The sequence below is a fragment of the Caretta caretta genome, chromosome 22 (assembly GCF_965140235.1).
Source record: "Caretta caretta isolate rCarCar2 chromosome 22, rCarCar1.hap1, whole genome shotgun sequence".
Lineage (NCBI taxonomy): Eukaryota > Metazoa > Chordata > Testudines > Cheloniidae > Caretta > Caretta caretta.
Genome location: NC_134227.1, coordinates 8479204 through 8502320, shown reverse-complemented (window position 1 = coordinate 8502320; position 23117 = coordinate 8479204). Strand labels below are relative to the sequence as shown.

Sequence of the window (23117 nt, the reverse complement as noted above, 5' to 3'; positions counted from 1 at the left end):
GGGGATTTCTGTTCAATTCCCAGCTCTGCCACAGACTCCCTATGTGACCCTGGGCTATCACTTAGTTTCTCTGTGCCTCAGTTTCTCCTCTGTAAAATGGGGCTATTAATGCGACTACATTCATTAACGCTTGTGGGTGCTCAGTGGCTATGGGGATGGGGCTATATACATACATAGGTGGACAGAGCCCACAGCTTTTTCTTGTTTACTCTCTCCCCATCCCTGCCAGATCTGGTTAGTTCTCTCCTGACCTTCTTGACAGCCAGAACTGGAGCCATCAGTGCAGTCACCAAGAGTCAGACGCTGACCTCTCTCATTAATAGCTGCCAGTACCTTGCAGTTTAAAGAGACCCACTCTGAGGGCATCCCAGACACAAACAAAACAGAATGCGGCCAGGCACTAAGCCTCATGCTGCAGGGAGAGTTTAACAGGCCAAGGGCTTCTTCAGAAGGTTCTCACAAGACCTAAGACAGGGGTTGGGGTAATTTTTTTCTGATCCATCTGACAGAGATCAGCTCAGGGCTTGACTGAGCTAGTATCTGGCAGCTCCAGAAATTTTCTGGGGTTAAGGTTCTTGCTCTTTTGTGAGCAGAGATAATATTCCAAATAAGAAATCATTAGCTAGCCATCAGCATGTGTACCATCTATCTATCTATGGGGAATACTAGACATTTTTTCCCCAGACCTTTTTTCAACAATAACTGGCTTTTTGATGAAATGGAAATGTTCAAAAAAACAAAAAAATCCCCTCCCCTCCTTGTAAAAAAAAAATTCGGTGGCTTTATTCCATTTTTTTGGTTAAAACAAACAAAAAAAACATGAAGACATTTTTGAGAAAGATGAAAAATGTAGTTTTTGTTAAAAATGTTATGTGGGGAAAAAAATCACTTCCCAACCAGCTCCTCTCCCTCTCTCTGTCTCTCTCGCTGGCTAGATAGATGGCTCTATCAAGATTTTCATATTGGGTTCTGAATTGATCCAGTGCTGTCCCTCTTCCGACAGGCAGGCAGGAAAGAATTCTCTTTCCAACACCATCTCTGCAAGCCCCATTCTCGGTGCTGAGAGACGTTTCCTTCCTCCCTCTAGTGGTGGACGTGAGGCATCATTCTTACTGACCCACCTACACACACTCGCCCTCACAGAAAGACTGGAAATAGGGCCAAGAAAGAGAAGCACTATGTAATCTGTCAGCGCTATTTTTCTCTGCTCTCTCCTCATTCCTTTTGGTTTCTTTTTTAGCGTGTCTCCCCCAGGCTGTGCTGTTTGCTCACATCTGTTTCATCTCCCTTCTCCAGTCGACAGCAGCCACACGGCTTTCTGAGGGCATCAACAGCTGCCCTGCACTTCTCAGGCTGTGGCCAGCGTCAATCCCTGTTCCTTCGGGGTAGGTTGCAGAACTTAGCAGATGCAGCTGTGGAGCATCCAGCTGCAACAACTCTTCATGCAGAGGAGAATCAAATGGGTCTGGCGAGGGGAATGCCCTGTGATGGCAGAGGGCTGGTGGTAGGTCCAATCCTGCTGCTCCTATTCAATCAAAACGCACATTGACATTGACTGACGAGGCCCATGGACCGCACTACTTATCAGCAAGAGTCCAGCTTGTTCACCTGTTGATATTGTGTAGGTTGCAAGGACCATGCAGTTCCTGTGCAGTTACACATCAGTTAAGTGAACCCCAATGCACTGCCTATGTAAATAGGAAGTGCTTCCATACTACTTTTGGCCTACAAAATAACCTGTTGTCCTTTTAGTTCTTTACCACGTTGCTAAGCTTGTAAAACTCAGAGCTCCCAACAACGAACACTGCATAGTTCAAACTCACCCAGTCCTTAGCATTAAGAAACAGGGCAAAGGCAGTGCAGCTGGTCTAATTCATTGGGCAGTCCAGGTTTCATTTACATAATGTGGCGTTGCAATGGGATCTGATACAAAGAGCAGGACTGGTTTGCTGCAGGGGAGAGCCTGGAGAGGAATAATATATTGTTTTAGTCTTCGTGTGCTATGTTTTATAATCTTCCCAATGCACGACCTGCAAGGCAGCTGTCACAGCGAGCTCCCACCACGCAGCAGTGAGTCTGACATCCATTGGGGAAGGGCTGGGTGGGATTAGCAGTGCAAAGATGGGGACTGCACAGAGTTAAGTGGTGCCAATATTTGCTTTGAAACCACAGTGGCCAATGGAGATGTGCAGCGCCCAAGGTGGGCTGGCATTTGTTACCATCTGTATTACATGAGAGGGAGGGGCACAGGAGGCTCCTTAAATTCGTCTTTTGATTTCTGACAAGCTCTGCTCAGGGTCTCCTGCAGAGCAATGGTTCACCAAGACGGAAGGCAGATGAAAATCAGCCTGTTAGTTTATGAACTGCTTCTTGCTGGCCTTCAGCTCTACTGGAACCAGGCATCGTAATGATGGGAGTACTGTGTGCTGCTGGCCTCTGCTGGAGGGAATAGAAACCACACAGCGGTGGGTCTTAGGCCTTACACTGCTAACTGCCTTTCTCCTCCATCTGAAGCAGTAGGAGCCTGTGCTTGTGAGGAGGGCACACCTCCCAACATTTCAAGTGGCTTAAGCAGGCTGAGTCCTGCACCCATAGGCTAGGAGGCCTGGGGGGATGCAGAGCGAGCCCACCCCTCACTCACTGACCTGCAGGGCTGGCTGGGCTCCGCTCCATGCTCCCTAATGAGCAGGCAGTTAGGTCAAATTTGAGTGAGTTGTGTTGCAACCAGGGGGCCAGGTTGCAACGCCTGGAGTGGGGATCCGAGCCTAGCCAGCCCCATGGGACAGGAGCCGCTTCAAGCAGGACAGGGCGTTGTGTGGTCAAAGGGGGACAGTCCCATGAAACCCGGGATTGTTGGGAGGTCTGGAAAGGGAGCTGCCTCTCTGTTTTCTGTGAGCCATTCTGATATGTCAGTGCAAAGGGTCTCTTCAATCTGAGCTGAGAAGGGTTAACTTCAGTATATGCATGGGATCACTTGACCTTAAAGGAACTGTCTTGTAAGCACCTGCAGAAGATTTGCTGCTTCTTACTGTGTGTGCGGACGCAGAGCCAGACGCTGGAGTGGACCTGTCCAATGAGCAAAATTCCCCAAACAGCACTGAACCTACCATGTGACTGTGGGGAAAGTTATTGGCTTTAGCAGGGGCCTGGAAATCAGGACTCCTGGGGCAACTGACTCCCTGTGTGGCCTGCCTGGGGTGATACACTCACCCTCATTGTCATCCTGGATTCCTGCTGCTGAGGGGGACAGGGGGCCGTGGGGGGGACTGTCTGTTTATTGAGACACTCAGAGAGAAGGTTCTGTAGAAGTGCAACCGATAGTTAGCCTCAGATGAGAATTCAGGGTTGCAAACTCCCACAGTTTTACTGTGAGTCTTGCAATATTTCGTGCTGTTCATAAAGCTCTTGACCCTGGCGTTGTTCGGGTACATCAGAATCTCAGCTTTTGTTACACAGAAAAGCGAGCTGCTTCTATCCCTCGGGGTTCTGGAGAAATGCTGGAAACCACGAATCCTAAAGGTGCAGAACCCAGATGTCAAAAAGAATTCCCAGTGCAGTATTTTTACATTCTTGTCTTTTTGGGTGTCCTGACTCTTGAGTTTTGAACACTGGGTGTTGACCAGTGCTGCGAGTTTCAAACCAGACCCTCATAGTTTATAGAAGTCAGCTCTCCCGGATGGAGTCAAAAGGGAGCTGTCTCCTGTCCGAGCTGACAGGAGACATGCTGGTCCTGTTCCTGGTCAGTACCTGCTTGCATTCCCCTTTCCCTATTTTGTGCTATTTGAATGGATCACCTGACCTCAGACTTCAGCTCAGGAGCTAAAATTCCTTTAGGTCACACATAACTATAACCTGTATGCTGTGGTTGTGGTTTCCAGAGATGGATCAACATGAGCATCCCCTCCTCCTCTTTTAATGCACTTGCCTAGCCCCTCGTTATGCTAATGGGAGTAACAACTGTTAGCTTCAAAGCAAAGGCAGACCTGTACAATTGCTAGGCGGTGAATAGGACGTGCCAGCCCCATGCTGTGTTATGTGTGCGTGGATCACAGAAAAAAGGTACAGTAGCTCATTAATTCTTTGTTCCGTTAAAGTTGTCATTAACACTGAGCTTATTGTTGAATTCACCCCAACACTCATGTTTACGCTTGATCCCAAGCAGAGAACAAGTGGCTGCTTCCTTCCAAGCTATGCAGCACCTTCCGACGGAGGGGAGGAGGAGACAGTACAGCCTGCGGTTTAAAATCCCAACTTCACAAAAGTAATTTGACGTCAGGCAAGCCTGGTCCCAAAATGCACCAGGATTCACATGCAATAGATTAGATTGGTTCATACTGGAGAATGCTCCTTGCAGAGACACGGCATTGCAAAGACTTTAACACAGCAAGCGATTGTATGCAGATCAGGGGGGGCATGTGAAAACAATCACCCAGAGCAAGTGTACTAGGATGCCTTCATAAACTTGCCTTGTCTTCAGGAGACAAACATGCCTCGTTGACAAGCCCACAGCGCACTACATGAATACACAAGCACATTGCCGGGGCCTGAGCAGAGCTCCCAAATCCTAATTCTGCCAAGCAATACTTGAGATACTCGGGGAGAGAGGGTGGAGCTGGCAAGATTTATTCAAAATTAGCCCATTTTTAGTTAGCACTATGGGGTTTCTTGCACTTTCTCTGAAGAATCCGGGACTGCCCCCCCTTTGGAGACAAGACACTAGATGAGATGGACCTCGGGTCTGATCCAGCCTGGCAGTTCCCAAGGAGCAGGTGATGATACTTGTACTCACACTCAGTAGCACCCCACTGCACGAGCAGTATCATAGAAATCAATCAGAAAGGAGCTATACCACAGGGGCAATGTGATTATTGATTACCTGTATTGTGATAGCACATAGGAGCCCAGTTGTGGCTCAGGACCCCACTATGCCAGGCGTTGTACAAACACACAACACAAAGATGGTCCCTGCCCCCAAAGAGCTGACAATTGAAGCATGGTATCAAACCTGGACCTAGGTTAGCACATAATTTTCAGATCCATCCTGATGCATGTGTTGCTCATAAGGTTTTAGGAAGAGTTTAGCTGGGTAATTTTCAGCATATGGGTTGTACCAGGACTTTGACCTGGACTGTTTGCTTTTCCATGCTCCTGGTGCATGGTGGGCACCTAATTCACAAGGTTCTGCTCCCAGACTGTGTGTAAACAGGAGCCTTGCAGCCAGCTCGCTTCCCCATTTTGGCCAGAGAATTGTCTGTGCTAAAGAGCAGAGAGCCATCAGGATTTGTGGATGTTTCCATGTGTAGCCAGAGACCAACTGTATTCTCCAGGAGACCGTGTATTGTCTAGTTGGACCTTGGGCAAGTCTTTGTGCCTCTGTTTCCCCTCCTACTTTTTGCCTGTCTCGTCTATTTAGATAGCAAGCTCTATGGGACAGGGGCTGTCTTTTACTCGGTGTCTGGGGCTCCGATCTCAGTTGAGGTCTCTAGGAGCCGTTGTCATTGTGCTAGCAATAATAATTCCCACAAATTTCTAATATTCTGACCTCGTAAGTCTCAGAGCACTGAACATCCCACTCCCCTTCAGAACCATCCCCACCTACCAATGAATCTGTGCCCTGGGAGTGTATCTTCAGCCCTTTCCATGCCAATAGGGCCTCCAGAGATGCTTGTTCAAAGTCTCACTTCATCTGTTTAGATATATATATATTTACTCCTTGAAATCCACAGAGGCCGATATATTTATACATTTCCACTCCAGCAACCATGCGGCCTCTTCCCATTAGTGAGCATCTGGGATGATTCTGTTAATACTTTTTTCAAAAGAAAAGGCATGTTGCACAAATTGATAAATAATGCGATGCAGGGGGAAAAAAAAAGCAATCAGAATTAATTAGAGGGAGGTGGTTGTTTTTCTCTCTCCACTTTCAGGAGCTGGCTTCTCCCCAGGGAACTCTGCTATTCGGAGAAATATTGATAATAATTAAAGACATCTCTGATTGCAGCACCAACTTGCTAGTTAGTGGCCAAGAATGTTCAGGGACGTCCTTTTTATGTCTTGTTCAAAGGATGGCTTCTCTAGCAGCCCTGTGTCCTAGCACTGGGCTGGGTGTAACGGGGTGAAGGGGAGCTGAGTCAGCCCTGAGTACAGGATGAGCTGCACCTGGGTTGAATCAGGTGCTCCCAGGCAGCAGCAGGAAGCTAGGGGCTGGGGCAGTGAAGCTGTAGGAGAATGGAGTCTCCTGCACTGGTCTCTGAGGAAGGAACAGTCTTTCAGGTAGGAGGGATTCAGTCTAACTGAAGCTGGGGTGGAAGGTTATGTTTGTGTTTGCTTGAGAAGTTTATTAATTTAATAAAAAGCCAGCCCCAAAGGGACAGTGGAGTTTAGTGAAGGGGAAAACAGGCCCAGGGCACAGCAGAAACACCCCTGGCCACTAGCAGATGCTTGGGTGGTGGCCAGCCCTGTTACACATGGGATACTAATTCAGTCCTGATATGGCAAACATTTATGGGTCTGAGGAACTGTACACATGCATGTAGCCCCATTGCCAACTCACATGTGTTAGAGTTTGCAGGGCTTGGGTCCAGGCAGGAAGACCTCTAACTAATCAGTTAATTTATGATGGTGCCAAAAGCATGGTACCTGTACAATATGCATTTCTTTTTTAGTCATTTCTTCAGATGTGTCTTAAAATGTGCCTTTCCAAAAGCTCTTTCTTACTTCTCCCTGGCTCTGCAGACCATGGAGATCCTTGGCTGTTTTCACAAGTTGCCCCTGTCCCTTTCGGTCAAGGGCATATTGTGGTGATTCACACTGACAGTCTGCCTACATTACAGGCAAGGAGTGTGATTGCAGCTTTATAGACATACCGGAGCTAGCTACAAAGCTAATGTGAGTAACAATAGCCATGTTGTTTCTCTGCACAGTTACCTCAAATATACCAAAGAAGAGGGAGGATACTGAGCAAGAGCTAAGGGCTCTTAGGACGTTCCATTCAGGATATGTGATTGCAGAATGTGTAGATATACTTGAATTAGCATTGCTACGGCTAGATCAGTGCTAGCTTGAGAATCCGTGCAGTGTAGCTGCAGCATCGGGGCAGCGATGCAGGCTAAGCTCCAGAGTACAGTACGGTGCCACCCAGGGCTGGGCCCTTTACACTCCTGAAGCCCTAAAAGGCCATGTGTCCTGCACAAAGGGCATGTCTCTTTACAGGAGCTCAATGGAATGCCACACTCACTCCATGATTGTGCATTTCTGTGAGGGTATTGTGTGTGCACATGGGTTTGCGTGTATGTTGTGCATGTGCTTCTGTGTATGCAGGAGCATGTGTCTATGTGTGCGGGTGTATGTCTGTGCAGGTGCACACATGTATCTGTGCATAGGGGTGTCAGAAGGTGCATGTGTGTGACTGCATGTGTAAACATAAACAGCCGCATTTGTGCAGATGCCGAGCATTCCAGCTCTGCCAGCAGTAGGTCACAAAGTCATCCTGTGATAAGTCTCTTCCATTTTCGTTCTTTAATTTTTTCAGACCCTTAATAGTTAATTCCATTCCCCTTGCTGCCAATAAAATAGAAAGGGGTTGGTTCTATCTTTGAGTTCATCACAAAAGGCTCATACTTCCACCCTCTCCATGATTAAAAATTAGGAGACCAAATTCTATAGTGGTGTCTTATAATAATAACCAAATCTTGGGAGTGCAATGGATGAATAATGGATCACGGCTCTGTCTTAAAGGCTTCTCACTCTCTTTTCTGTGCCAGAGTTTGAATGGCAAAGTAATGAGTCCTTCCTCATTTCATAAAAGTTACAGATGTTGAGAGCCACTGCTGATTTCTATTCATCAGGTCCGCCCCTCCCCAACCAGATCTCCTGGTTAATGAGCTGGGAGCCAATCAATAATTCATGGCTACATGAATAACCGGGGGATGATAACTGCTTATTTGGGAAGATGTAATCAGGACCCATTCTCTCTCTCTCTCTCTCTCTCTCTCACTGTGCTTCTTATCTCCTTATCAGCTCTCTGTGACTCACTGCTAATCCAATAGACTGAAACAGGAGTAGAACAATAGGTTAGAAAACAAGTTACTTACAGTATGTGGGAGAAAAACAGTTCTGTGCTTAGGTGTGTTTTTCTCCTTCCCTCCCCACCAATGACCTATGTCCTTTTGTCAGACACCTCAGAGACAGGATGGGCCATGTGGAGAGAATATGATTAGAACACACGGCTGCTAAAAAGTTTTCAATTTCATTTCCCAGGATTGGCCTTGTACAGACATCAATGGGGAATATTAAGTGTCTGCATGTGACAGGTCCCCCATTTTGCCCTGCAAGCTTCCTGTAGGAAAGAGGGATTTTTTTCTGTTCCAGAAGAACAGACTAGAGGAAACCTCCTTGCCTAAAAATGCCCTCACTGTACAGCTTTTTAGGATGATGGGAGCCACAGAAAAGCTATTCAGATAGACAGCTAGATAAAAAGCAGCCCCTGACCCGTACAGGTGAGGAATTAAGGATGTGATCCACAAAGCAATTTGGGTGCCTAAACTCCAGATTTAGGCATCTAAGTCCCTGTGCATGGCACCACCATGATCCACAAAACTCCTGCCTGGCTTCACCACCCTCTAGGTGCCTAAATTCACTTGCCATCTGCCTTTCCACTGCAAAAGTTTCCTCACGGCTGAGGGCTAAAATATAAGCAATGAACCCTGCTGCCCACTCTAGGTTAGGCGTCTCCTTTCCCATCTGTAAAAGGAGGAATAATACTTTTATAAACATTTTGTAACTTTTGTAAGCTTAAATTCATTACAGCATGTCAGACCCTTTGAAATCCTCACCTGAAAGATGCTACAGAAGAGCTAAATGATGATGATGTTGATTATTGTTCCAGTTAGGGAAGAGGATTGTTGCTGTAATTATTGCTGGTGATTTGTAAGTCCTTGTTTCCTCCCCCTCTTTGGGCTGCTTGTGTGTTCCATGAACCTCAACGAGATCTGAGCACGTTCCCTCTATGATCCACAGCGAGAGCAAGTAACCACACATGGATTTTAGAGTAACAGCCGTGTTAGTCTGTATTCGCAAAAAGAAAAGGAGGACTTGTGGCACCTTAGAGACTAACCAATTTATTTGAGCATAAGCTTTCGTGAGCTACAGCTCACTTCATCGGATGCAACCGGTGCAACTGATGAAGTGAGCTGTAGCTCATGAAAGCTTATGCTCAAATAAATTGGTTAGTCTCTAAGGTGCCACAAGTCCCCCTTTTCTTTTCACACATGGATTGTTCATGTACAGTCTCATTCCCATGCTGTCCCGTTCCTATGGTACTATATGTCTCTGCACACTCTTGGAATCTGTCCTACGAATAGGTGGAGAATATGGATCCCTGTAGAATGAGAGGCTGAAGCAAAAGTTGCTGCAGTGCCACAGCCAGACAGGAGGGGCGTGTTGGGGGCAGGGGGAGCAACTTGGCCGCCGTAACCAGTTCTGAGGTGTTGGGGAGCATGCTCCCTCCCCATCTCCTGAGCTTAGCTCAGGGGTAGAGAAGCCAGCAAAGCCTGCCGAGTACCTTCTTCTCAGCCCAAAATACAGGAACCCCAGGTGCTGAAACAGAGACGCACATGTGGGTGCCAGACAGGGCTCGGTCCGTTTCAAACGTTCGCGGTCACGTTGTTCAGCTGGTGCCCGCGAGCTCCCAGAGTGGGTCATAGCTGGGCCCCATCCCAGCACAGTGAGCTCCCTGTGTAACTGAGTAGCTTCTCTGCAGCAGCATCTGCTCCCCAAGGCAGGGAGGTGGGCGGCTGTCCACCCTGCCTGTCCAGTGGAGAAGGAATCTTATGTCCCACCTTCCCTCCAGTCATCTGCCTGGACGAGGCAATGACTCCCTTTCCTGTCCGTCTGTTGACAGATCAGCCATCTGAGCACCTTTCTGTCTTGTTCTAAATAAATCTTCTACTTGGGCCCAGGGAACAGCACAACCCTTCCCACCCCCACCACGCACTCGCTCTCATCTTCAGCTCCAGCTCTACCTGTCATAAGGGACTTCAAGCCAAATCCAAGCACCATCTGAAATATGGTGAGGTCTGTTTGCAATGAGAGGGCATTCAGTGCTCTTTGTGGCATAAGCCACCTTTTCAATAAGCCCTGCTAGATGTCGGTTTGGAGCTGGACAAAGGTGCTGGATTAGCAGCCATGGAGAGCAAAGCCCTCTGGTTATCGCCCCAGAGCAGGTCCAGAGCATGGAACACCTAGTTGATGCACCCAATACCTGAGCTGAGAGCCGTGAAACACCACCCCCCACACACACATGCGAGAGAGAGAGAGGGAAGTTCAGGGTTGATGACCCATTCAGTTCTTGGCCTCTGGGCTGAAATCTCCAATTCGTGCCAATGTGCTGGTGGTGTTTGGAGATGCAGAGCTGGGCTGAGCCCCATGACGCTCGTGTCACTGTGGCCAGCGGATGGGAACAACCTCTGGCTGCCTCTGCCCAGTTTCCATCACGCCACATCTCTGCTCAGAAAGGATTCACAGCTCCAGAAATGGACGAATCCCTGCTGTATGTGATAGAGCTAGGCTGGGGCCCCTAATGAGAGGCACCCCTCGTAGCAGGCTGTCAGGCTATGACAGCTTGATTGATGGGAATTTCAAAGGAAGGCTGAGATCTGAAACGTCTCCTCATCACTCACAGCAAAATCTTTCTTCAGAGGGAGATGCTTGAAAACCTCCCTTCAAACGAATGCCAAATGAGGGCGTCTCCATCCGTCTGCGTGGGACCTGGCAACCCTACGCGTAACAAGAGGCAGAGAAGAGGCGACAGTAACTTTGTCACGTTAAAGCAACAGAGAAACCATAAATACAGTGCCACTCCCCTTCCCCATGACTGGACTCTGCACAGGGCTGCCTGCATCCAATTCCTCGCCTCAAATTCATTTGCCAGCATGATGTAAATGTTTTGACTAGTCCAGCCGAGCTGTGTGACCTACAGCTGCTTATGCTATAAACCCTACTCTCCTAGAAACTCTCTGCATGTAGGGAAATGTCTTTAGGATGGCGCAGGACCCTCCTCAGCCCTGGCACAAATGGGTGTGCCCCTTGTTGATGTCTATGGGAATTGTGCCCACTCACACCACTGTCAGATTGGGACCACGATGTCTGGCAATCTGCGTGGAAGTTATTTGGCAAGCTTCTGGTTGAGGAGGAGCGAGTGCAAATCACTTTATACACCCCTGCCATCCCAGTGCAGCATGCTAATTTGCAGAGAGGAAAGATGCTTTAGGAGTTAGGGCAGCAGCCTAGAACTTGGCAAGCTGCGTTCAAATTCCTGCTCTGGTGCAAACTTCCTGTTTGACCTTAGTCAAGTCACTTAGTCACTCTGTGCCTCAGTTTTCCATCTGTAAAACAGGGATAACAGCACTTCCCTGTCTGACCGGGGCATGTGAGGAGACATAGAAGACTGTGAGGTACTTAAGTACTAGGTTAATGGAGGCCTTCGGGTGCTTTAGATAGAACGTACTTGATGTAACTAGTCTATATCCAAACTCCCATATTCCAGCCCTCTCGGTCTTTGGAGCGTTGAAATCTGAATGTAGAGATGACTTTTCCAAACACCTGTCCATCGCTCTAATGGGCTGAACCAAAACACCAGTTCTGAACACTCACCACACACTTTGCAGTGCTTAAAATCCACATCCAGATCAGCCCCTGGCTACTAGATACCATGATGCTGGGTGAAGTATAAACACCCAGAAGTGTGAAGCAATCTTAGTTTTGTGCCATGAGAAAAGTTATTCTGGGTACCTGGTATTTAGGGGTAGGGGGGCGCAGGCTTAGACAGCTGGTATAAACTCCTGTGGACTTGATCCTCAATGGGTGTAAATTGGTGTAGTTCCATTGAGTTCGACAAAGTAACATTGATTCATATCCTATCAACTGAGGATCTTGTCTCTGGTCACAGACAGAAATGTTGGGCCAGATGAATTTCTGGTGTGTCTCCGCTGACTGCAGTGAATTTGCAGCTAGGGATGAATTTGGCCCATAGTCTGATTATAAGAAATCATTTCTCCCTGTCAGTGTGTAAAATGGACTGAAATTGTGTCTGCTCGCTGCTCTTTTCTGTTCTGTTAGACCGAGCACCTTGCATTGCTTCGCTCTTGAATGGAGTACACTAGATTGCATGACAGTTTTCTCCCTGGGGCCCTCATAAAATGAGCAGTGTATGTTTCACTAGGTGAGTGCAGTCAGCAACATTATAAATAAATAAATGGGGGAAACATGTTGGTGTTGGTTCCAGCATTTTGAGCCATTTCAGGCACAGTTGTTAATAAAGGTTTCAACACGGAGCCTCTCTTCTCTGCCGAATCCCCTCGCGACTGCTTAAACTCCTGCAAATACCCCAGACTCACTGTGATCTAGCATACCAATCTCCGTTGCAAATAGCCATCTCTTCCCTGAGATCACACAGCTGTTGTTGTTCCAAATTTCAAGTGGATGAACTTCCATAAACCTTTAACAGTTAACATGTTAACCATTTACAAGCACCCACATCCCTCTCTGTCTGGCTGTGGAGACCTCAAGCTTCCAGGATCGAACTCTCTGAGAAGTTTAAATATTTGTGTTTATAAAAAACAGACACTGTTACCGCATACACTCAACAAACCCCAGATCCTCACAGCATCAGGTGCTCTGCAAACCCCTCCTTCCCCCCCCACCTCCGCCACCTTTCTGCAGGCTGGGCATTAATCAGGCTTTTAAAGATAAGTTAAGGGGGGAAAGACTGTACATTTGCCAGCACAGCGCTGGGTTTTCGGTGGCCAGTCCTTCGGGTTTCACATCTTGTTCTTTCTAGGTCGCGCTTCTAAACTGCCCTTCATGTGTTTAGAAGTCACCTGAGTGTGGTATGTCTTTGTTTTCTGGGTGCTGCCCTTTCAATTTCTAAGAACTCTTTCTGCATGCAGAGCTTAGCAGCCATTTTGTTTTCAGAGCTGTTGCAGACTGTTACAGAGGGGATGCACACGCTGTGCTCTCTCCTTTCCTGTTAGGCTGAAAGTGCACGTGCTGCTCTTTTGTTTTGTAGCATAAGGTCATGGACTTATCCAAGCAACCTCCTAGGCCTTTGTCATTCTTTCTTGTTTAATCTGTCTCTCTCCTTCCTGTGTTGCCTTTATCCCAGCCTCTTTCCTTCTGGCCCCTGTTTTGTATGAGAGCCTTCTCCTCTACCAGCTCACGCTTTCCTACATCTCACCAAGCAATCAATTCTTCATCTCATTTCAAACCTCTGCTGAAAACTTATCCCTTGTCTCCTTTGTCTATGCCTCTTAAGTATCAGTGTGCCATTGCTGCCATATTTTTGACTCTGGGACGCAGCTAAGATGCAGGCAACAAAAGAAAATCAAGTTGAATGGTACAAAGATTGGGCTATATTCTGCCATCAGCCACAGCCTGACTGAAGCTGACTGCCTTGGGGTTCCATGACTGTACCAGAGCGTAATTTAGCCCATGATTGCCATTTTCACCACGTGTGCCCTGCTAACTACCACTGCAGGCACAGACTTTGCAAGCAAAGGGTAGCTTGGCTGAAACTTATAAACTACATTCTTTCTCTTGTCTGATTTCTTTGCAGTTCCTCCAGATGACCCAGTAATTACTGGGGGCCCGGTCATTAGCCTGAGAGCTGGGGATCCCCTGAACCTGACCTGCCATGCTGACAACGCCAAACCAGCAGCCTCCATCGTCTGGATGCGGAATGGAGAAGTGATCAATGGAGCCACCTACTCCAAGGTCAGGTGGGCTGGAGTTTGGGATGGGGGTGTGGAATTGCTCTTCCGCTCGCCTCGCAGAGGTGTTCTTCACTCAGTACTGGCCAGAGCAGAACTGTGGCTCTTACGCATCAGGAGCAATGTCCTCCTCAACTGGTGTCACTTGGCATAACCCCAGTGACTCAGTGGTACTCTGTTGACTTACACCAGCGGATGTTCTGGCCCCAAGTTTCTCGGTGCTGCTCCCTCAGCTTCCATACCCCTGGCTGCTGGGGGAGCAGAGATCAGTGGGGAGCCAGAAGGGCATATTCAGAGCGGACTCAAAGCTTCTCCAAGCCCTTCAGTAAATGATTTACACCAACTTAGGCTGACTTAGACTTACCTACTTATTAACGTGCGACCTTACGTGTCATCTCTGAACATGGCCTACTGGAGTGAACGCAGCTGCCCTGCCAAGGGGAGGAGTGGGGCAAGAAAAGCAGCTGCCGGAAGGGTGTAAGCAGCTGTGAGTTGCAGTCAAGGGCAGACTCAGCTGTGAATTTGACTTATTGGTTACCTCCAGCCCAGAGAGCTCAGTGCTCTGCCTCTCAGCAGTGCTGAGCAAGTCATCTATTTGATGTGCTCCTCACCACGTATCTAAAAGCACAGTGGCCCAATACTCAAAGGTATACAGGTGCCTAACTCCCATTGACTTCAGCCTGAGTTGTCCTCAGGGAAGTGTAAATGCACCAGTGGATGGTTGCCACCTAACAGAACACAACAGCTCTCCGGTGCAGCCCTGAGGCCAGAACTGGCCACAGCATGGCAGGCTCTGGGTCCAAACCGGCTAGAACAGATTGCTCTCTGTGATGCTAAGAAGCTGGTTGGCTGGGCAATTTGGAGGAAATGAGTCTCTTGGGAGGGAAGGGGATTGTCTCTCTCGTGCCTGAATAGCACATCAAATTGAACGAGTTCAGCAGCAACCTTTGGCAAGCAGAGAACAAATGGTTCCTGTTTTAGCAGTTTCCATCCCAATTATGCTGGTGACACTGTGAGCCAGAGGCTGAACTGCTGGCTTGCAATTATTGTAGGCTTGGACTGATAAGATTTCACTAAGAAGTAAAACAGAGAGAGGCTGGTTCCAGGGGGCTGAATGCAGCTCTAGGAGCCAAGTTTCACCTCTGACCTTTGTGCCACTGGGTAGTTTGTGGCACCTAACCCCAGGTTCCTGATCTCTAAAATGGGGTGACCATAAATACCTACAGTGCCATGGGTGGATGGGTTGTATTAGTTGAAGATGTAGGAAAGTGCTCAGTGTTATAACTGTGATAGTGAAACTTGGTTCTGAAACGTGGCTCATGTTTGAACAGCTTTTACTGCACTAATATAGAAACATGGGGTCAGAGGGGACTGCAGGGATCATCTAGTCTAACCCCCTGCCAAGACGCAGGATTTGTTGTGTCTAACCCATCCAAGGCTGTGGTCTTTGGTAACTTTGCTAGTCATCCAGTCACATTATCTTTTGAGAGAAGACTGAAGCAAAGTAGGCACTGAGCAGCTCTGCCTTCTGTCCCCAGCTCACCTTCTCCATTGAGCAGTGGACACACGCCATCCTTGATCTTTCTCTTTTTGTCTGATATTTGTTAGAGACAACAGGAAGGGGCTGTACATTCCTTGACAGTTCTTTGCCTTGGCTTTCCTGTTTTTTTTGTCCCCACATTCTTGCGCTATTCCCATGTATGCTTCCTTGGTGACATGCCCCTCCTCCCATTTCCTGTATGTATCCCTTTTGGGCTTTAGATAGCCAAAAAGCTCCTTGTGCAGCTGCATTGGCCTCCTGTGGCTCTTATATTTCCTCTGCATTGGAAAGGTGGAAAGGTACAGAGACAAACTCATCCCTGGTGCAATTCAGGAGTCACCTCAGGGATCACAGTGCTGCCTATGTGTATAGGTATCTCTTCTCCCAAGACCAAATTATTTTACTATTTATTTTTACTATTTCACTGCATTGTGGAGCTCCAGTAATGACTCCACAGTTACGCCTACAAAACCATTCTTTTTCCATTATAAGCCTGTTTTTAAATCCTAGCTCACTGTACAAAGCTGGTTTCCAGCTGAATTTGCTCATGCCTGTTCTCCAGGAGAAGACTTTTGCATCCAAGTGGTGAGATTGTGTGGAAGGACAAGGCTGGGTTTTAGGGCTCTGTCCATAGATTTCAGTGGGATCTGACCTGAAGTTGTGATGCTCTTGATCGGTAAAAGGAGTCATCAGGTTCACGTCCATGCTCAAACCTGCCATCTCACAGCAGCCACCATTTCAACTGCATGTCTGAAGGCTTTGTCTTGATTATGAGCTCTGCCATTGACCACCAGCTGGGATGCAATAACTGGGTATAACTCTCTTGTCCCAACGAGAATCTCCCCTCAATCTCGTAATAGTTTGTTAGGCTTTGAGACTGGGCTTTGTGAAATACAATTTGGAAACAGTTTCTTTCCATCACTCTTGCCTGGTTTGATCTAGAAGAGCTCTAGTTTTTTCAATAACCTGCTCGTTGTTGGTGGATTTAAATTCCTGGTATAGTCTGGTTGCATCAGATGACCATCCAGGAAAGAATTGTTGATGAAATCCCCGAGGAATAGTTGTCGGCTTTTTTGCAGCGGCCAGAGCTTTAAGGCAGGAAGCTTGGTAGATGGCACTGATGGTTTGGACATACAGAAGCTGCAGGTTGATTGTTGACGCCCCTCCTGTAGCCTTCCTCCATCTTGATGAGGGGAGTAGATAGACACACATGCCTCCTTGGTTGGTTGGGGCAAGTCCAAGGTGAAAAAATAAGTATTGCTACATTTCTAAATGAAAAGTCCAAATGTTTTGTTTCAAAATGGTTGAAATGAACTGTTATGACTTTTCCTTAGGGGAAAAAATATTTTTGTTTTTGGCCGAAACGAGTTGCCCAATTCAACCTGAATTTGCAGGTTGTTTCAGTACCTCAAAATGCATTTTTCAGTGAATTTACTATTTGCTGAAAACATTTCACCCAGCTCTGCTGCAGAGTCAGTGCTACTGCGACATCAACTGACAGGGTGGCCTAGAGCAGGAGCTGTTCCAGAATGGATCTTAGAGCCCGGGCAGAGAGCTGTCACTGCTGTTCTTCCTGGAAAACAGCTGGGATGTAGCACATGCCACAGCGTCTGGGGTCCCCCGAGAGGCTGGCTCTGCTGCTTCCTTCTCTCCATCACCACCCTAGTCACCATCTTGCCCAAAGTGATGGCTCCCAGACCAATACAAGACACTGGTTCTTGCAACAGGTAATGAGGAGCCAAAGGCAGAGGGGTCCATGTTCCATTAAATTCCATCACAGAGGGTGGTGTCAGCAGCAAGGAGTTTCCTGGGCCATGGGGGGATGAACTCCCTTGGGTCCTGGAGCCCAACTGTCCTGCAGAGCTACCGAACGGAGGCCAGGAGAAACCAGATGAGGGGAATGACTCTTGAGATCTCAGCAGGGATAGTGAGGACAGGCACCAGAGGCCCAGTTCTGGAGTGAGCGCTGGGGCCCGGCCTGTCAGGATGGTAGCGGTGGACCTCAAACTGACACAAGCAGAGAATCTCAGACGAGCAGGAAGGCAGCAGTGTCAGGCGATGCTGTCAGGGTTCACAGCCTGCCACGCAAGCTGAGGTAGCGGGGATGCTACAGAGATCTAGATGAGGCGGGGAGAGGCGTCCAATGCTGGTGGTGAAAGCAGGGCTTAGATACCACAAGGAGATTCCCCATGTAAACCTGAGAGCGATGAAGAGAAGTAAGTGTGTGTGTGTGTGTGGGGTGGGGGGTATTTCCTTAAGAAACCAACCACAGCCTAAACCGACTAGCCCTGGCGTGGGGGGGAGAGATGTACCTGCCTGGAAGGGCACTGGGAGGGCTGGGTGTGACAGACAGGGGCTGTTTGGAAGCTCTTGGGCAGCTCCAGGAAGTGTTGGCCGGATGGAAAACAAATTTGTGAGACCCACGAATCATCATCCGATTGCAGCCCCTGGGGAGATCCATCTCCCCTGTGCCCAGCTGCCTCCATCCCTGCCTATAGCTCCCCCCAGATGAGCCAGCCTGGCCCCACAGGCCATCTGGAGGCTACTGGAGAAGGGAGCATCTCATTTGCATAGGGATTATGACCTTTCTGTCCCTAGCTGCTATCTGATTTGCCTGCAGTGTCACAGAAGGATTCCTGCTTTATTGCACCCAAATCCTGAGACATTTCATTTCCCCTGCCGGCAGCAGTCTCCAGCAAGGAACAAGCAGGCTGTTGAGCACCACAGCTGTGAAAGGGTAACCTGCCTGCAGCATGTGCATCTGAGCAAGGACAAATCTGCAATCCCCATAGCCCCCTACAAACCCTGCTCGTCCAGCCCCCATGATAATATTACTCCCCTGATTAGCATTGCCTCACTCTCCCTCTTGCACCCTGAAACGGGGACCGAGCAAAAAACAAAATCAAATCCACAGCTGCCCCTTCCTGCCCCCACTTCCCAGGATGCCACGCGGCAGATGGCGCTAATTAAAACCTGAAAGAACTGACCCCTCTCTGCACCAATTTGGGTGAAATTAATTAAAATCTAGGCCATTAACATGTAATCGTTTGTAACTAATTGCAATCGCTCCAAATCTTCTTCTCCGCTGAGGGCTGGGTCAGTCCCAGCGCTGGGGAAGAGAGAGTTAAGCCCTCTTCGTTTCAGACCTGCCAATTGCCGTGGCAGTGAAGGAATATCAGCCCTTTTTCAAATATATCTGTGTTTGTGTTTGCATTAATTCCAAAGCCTAAGCGCACTCGCTGCATACAAAGTGTGGCCCCATCTCAAATGAGAAGCCGAGACTCCCAGTGCATCTTAAGCAGCTGGCATGGAAGGGCTTGGAGGAAAAGGGCTGTCATACTGGGGAGGCATCATGCAAGAGACTTTCCATGCCAGATGGGGCCAGGTTGTGCCTACAGCCCTGTGGCAATGTCGTCAGCTCTCATGATTTTATTACAAGTCTCGCAATAATTGGTGTTTTTCTTAAAGCCCCAGCTCCTGGAGTCAGGTTTCTAGCATTCCTGGTTGCAGAGACTTGAAACCGTGACGTAAGTGTATCCTAAACGTTCAGAATCCTAAAGGCAAATAAAAGAACTGAACGTTTATTATTTCTTTTAAAAACCTCCTGATTTTTACACCCATCGCATGGTTTTCTGGAGGCCTGATGGGTGGTTTTTTGAACGTTTTGGTCGGCCATGCTGCCGGAGGGCCATAAATCAGATCCGCCCAGCAGAAGATTTCTACTCGCTACGCCAGGCCTTTCACAAAGACCTTCCTCCCTGCCCATGAACAGGCAGATCCGAAGGTTGAGCCTGTGTGCGACGGGGGATAACTGCAGCATTGGAGTGGAGCGTCCTCAGCTGCCTCGCTAGCGCCTCTGATGGCCTCCCCTGCTTCTTGGGGCTGATCAAGATGAGGGTTATACATTATCACTCCTTATACAGTGCCATAGGAGGGCAAGGAGAAAGGAAAACCGCAGATTTGCCTTGTGCCAGGGCGGGGCGTAGAGCTAGATACAGGGCGTGATGCTCCATTGCCCTGCACCTTGGGTCACCATTTGCACCGCTGCAAAGTGGGTGTGTAACACTAGCAAATCAGAGTGGTTACGATTTACACCCGGGGCGTGGCACAGGAATGCCACCGCTGCTGGTGGCATCAACCCTTTCTGAACACATCGTCCACTGCAGAGCTTGCAAGGCAGCTCGTTAATGGCCTTTTAATATTCTCTCTCATGGCATGCATTACCTGTCTGATTAGCCTACATTAGAGGTCCAGAACGAAAGAAACCTCAATAATAAGAATTAATTAATGCAAGCATTCGTTCTCTTGATGGCTAGTGAGGTGGTGTGATTTTTTTTTTTCCCCCCCTGTGGAAATTCAGAGATGGATTCACAAAGGGCTGATTCTCCAAAGGCTACAGAATGAGCCCCAGGAAGACCCAAAAATAGAACCTAGGAGTCCTCGGGCCTGATTCTGACTTGAGTGATGTTTTGCCTGGGCTGGGTTTGGCCGCTGGCACTCCACTCTCTACTCCAAGCCCAAGATCACACAGCTTGCTTCTTTCCTTCACTCTAAGCAAACTGCACGGGAGGCAAAATTGCAGTTTGCACAGTGCCATGCATTGCAGCAATTGGTGACTTTATGCTGCTTCTCTAGGAATCTTATGGTCCCTTGTAGTCTTCAGGCCCTGATTCCCGCGCTGCCTGGCAGCATACTTGTTCATTTCCTGTTGTGCAAAGTGGGTGTGAAATGCTACTGGATTGGCATGGCAGTGTTTCACACTTGCTTGGCACAGGTGTGTGAGGTGACCCAAGGAGCAAGAAGCAGGCCACTGGCTGTGAAACCCCTGATGGCTGCAAGGTCTGTTCAGTTGACAATACAAACATCTCCCTGCCTGGGATGGCGAGTGGGATGAATCTCACCAGAGCTGTCATCCTTGGGTGAAAGGCACTGCACGGTTTTAAAGGAGCCTATTGGAGTTAGGCACCCAACTCCCATTGAAACTCATTGGAGTTTGTGCACCTAACCACCATCAACTCCTTTGCAAACCCCATAGGAATTGCAGTCATTTAGATTGTAAGATCTTCATGCAAGGACCGTCTACCGCTCTGTCTGTACAGTGCCTACCACTACCATAACCTGGCTTCATGCTTGTTGGTCCCTAAGCTCTAACATAATAAACACAGCTAAGAGTAAAGAATGTATTGCCCCTTTCAAGAGTAACCAACTTTCATCCCTGCTTCTCCCCCTGCAGACACTTCTCCGAGATGGCAAGAGGGAGAGCATCGTGAGCACCCTTTTTATCGGCCCCTCCAACATTGAGAACGGGCAGAACATCGTCTGCCGGGCCACCAACAAAGCCGTTCCCAGCGGGAAGGAGACGTCCGTGACCATCGACATACAGCGTGAGTGTGTGACCGGCCAGACCAGCCATGTGTGTTTTGTAATGCCGCCCTGCCCTGGGGATTCCCTGGTGCCTGAATGACTGAGTTTGGCTAGAGTGGGGCCCTAAGTGCAAAGTTCCAAACCAGATCAGGCTCTGAGTTTGGCGTTTGGCTCCAGTGTATCTCTGTATTTGCAGTCTTACGAGTAGCCAATGGTGATCAGTTCAGGGCACTGATCTGACACAGCATTCAGAAGTCTGGACATCTCCCCAGAACTTCTCCAGTCTCTTGAACGTTCTTGGAGCTGCAAAACTGATCTGAATGTTCCATGTAGACAGGCTATCTCCTGAGGGTGGGGGATCCCAGGCCAGATCCCATCAGAAGGGCCATTCTCAGGGTATCCTGGAATTTCCACAGAACCAACAACCACAGAAGCAGTGAGAAAATGAACCAAATAACATGGTGGGGATGGGAGAGTACCTTGACTTGCTGAGATTCAGCTTGGGAGCAAAGATTCTGATTCTACACAAACTGCTCAGCCTGTCCCTAGCTGTGGGAGTACCTAGGGTCTCCATGCTTATGCCCTCCGTATAGTCTATGTTCCTAGTGTCGCCAGCAACCATGCCAATTATGATGGTCGTTTTGTTGACCGGGCACCTGTCTGAGACCACCAAACTATTCCATATAAAGCACAGGTGATATGAGCAGGTTCATTCACCAGTGATGCATGATCTGGATTTGCACCCATGACTTAGAGGCTGAGGGCTCTGTACCTGGATTTAAAGAGGCCTCAAAGAAGCATCAGGTCCATCATTGCTCATAGTTTAAAAGGTTAGAAAACCTGCCTTATAATGACAGACTCTAGGAGCTCAACTTATTTAGCTTAACAAAGAGAAGGTTAAGGGGTGACTTGATCACAGTCTGTAAGTACCTACATGGGGAACAAATATTTAATAATGGGCTCTTCAATCTAGCAGAGGAAGGTCTAACACTATCCAATGGCTGGAAGTTGAAGCTTGACCAATTCAGACTGGAAATAAGGTGTAAATATTCAAGAGTGAGAGTGATCAACCATTGGTACAGTTTACTAAGAGTCACAGTAGATTCTTCATCACTGACCAATTTTAAATCCAGATTGGAGGGTTTTCTAAAAGCTCTGCTCTAGGAATTATTTAGGGGCAGTTCTCTGGCATGTGTTAGATAGGTGTTCAGATTAGATGCTCACAGAGCTACCTTCTGGCCTTAGAATCTATTAATCTGAGAGGGAATTTCATTAGTTTGTTAAAAAATTTCAAGGCTGGGACAGCTTTTTTTAAATACGTTTAATACCCATCCCCATGATGGAGTGGCCTAGCCCACAACACAGAATTTCTGTAGCCATGTCTGTGATTCCCCCACCTACAGCTTTTTAAAGGCTTGCATAAATATCCTAGTCTCATTCAGTCCCAGTCTAATATGACCAGTTTAAAACTCCAGCTGATGCGGACAGGCACGTGCAGAGAACAAGACAGGCCAAACTTTATATAGCTCCCCTAAGTATAGATTTCAGTCTAGGCCACAGCATCTATCTGAGATGCACCCACCCTAACTCCCTTTCAATATCTGCTGCTGTCAGGCTCAGGCTGGCCCTTCCCCTAGCCCCGCTTCATCTGCACACACAATTCTTGCAGCTGCATTTGCCAACAATTTGCAATTGCAGGGTGTTAAATATTGGGCTGGCAGCTGCTTTCCAGAGTCCAATTAAAACATAGCTTAGCAAAGTCGAGTGCAGCAGAAAAGTCTCCATTTAAGACTCCCAGCTTTTCTGCTGGAAGATTAACAGGTTCTTGGGTGGCTCTGTGGTATGTCCTGACAGAATCGGTGAGATCAGATGAGATAATGGCACGGGTTATTTCACAGATAGCAATTGGCTACAACAGTTGCACATGCATCCCCACACACACAATAATAACAACAGAAAGCCAGAGACATCATTAGACTGCGCTGTATAGAACGGGGCAGGCAACGTGATCTGAATCTCCAAGCATGGTGGAATCCATTTCAAAAGGGAGAGACCCAATAAAGAAGACCAATTTCTACTCCAAACCATTAAATACACCATGCTGTGAAAGTAATAATAATAATCCCATCCAGCCATTAAAAGAATGTTGCTTTTAATGGGCTCTAATGAGGATATCAATTTAACAGCGCTGGATGGAAGATGGAGGGGTACAATAACAGCAAGACAGATTAATCAGCCTGCGCTGGGGTGAATTTCACCCCTGAAGACAGAATGTACTCCAGCCTCTCTGCATCCCTTCAGCATACACAGCCTGGTTCCCCACTGCCTTACACCCTGAGAGATGGATTTTCCACTTGGCTACATTCACTTTCCACTGAACTTAAATTGGCTGGAGATCCCCCTGGGGAATTGTCCCTATGTAGGTGTTAAGCTGCTGGAGGCAGCTT

The 23117-nt window shown here is 48.0% G+C and overlaps 1 protein-coding gene across 3 annotated transcripts in view; it reads left to right on the top strand.

The window, feature by feature from the left end:
* KIRREL3 (kirre like nephrin family adhesion molecule 3) overlaps positions 1–23117 on the top strand; it is a 751157-nt gene that overhangs the window by 554503 nt on the left and 173537 nt on the right. For all 3 annotated transcript variants that reach the window (XM_048827391.2, XM_048827394.2, XM_048827392.2), the window contains 2 exons: positions 13613–13770; positions 20540–20690. In XM_048827391.2, the coding sequence (XP_048683348.1) occupies positions 13613–13770; positions 20540–20690 (309 nt within the window). The remainder of the gene's footprint in view (positions 1–13612; positions 13771–20539; positions 20691–23117) is intronic.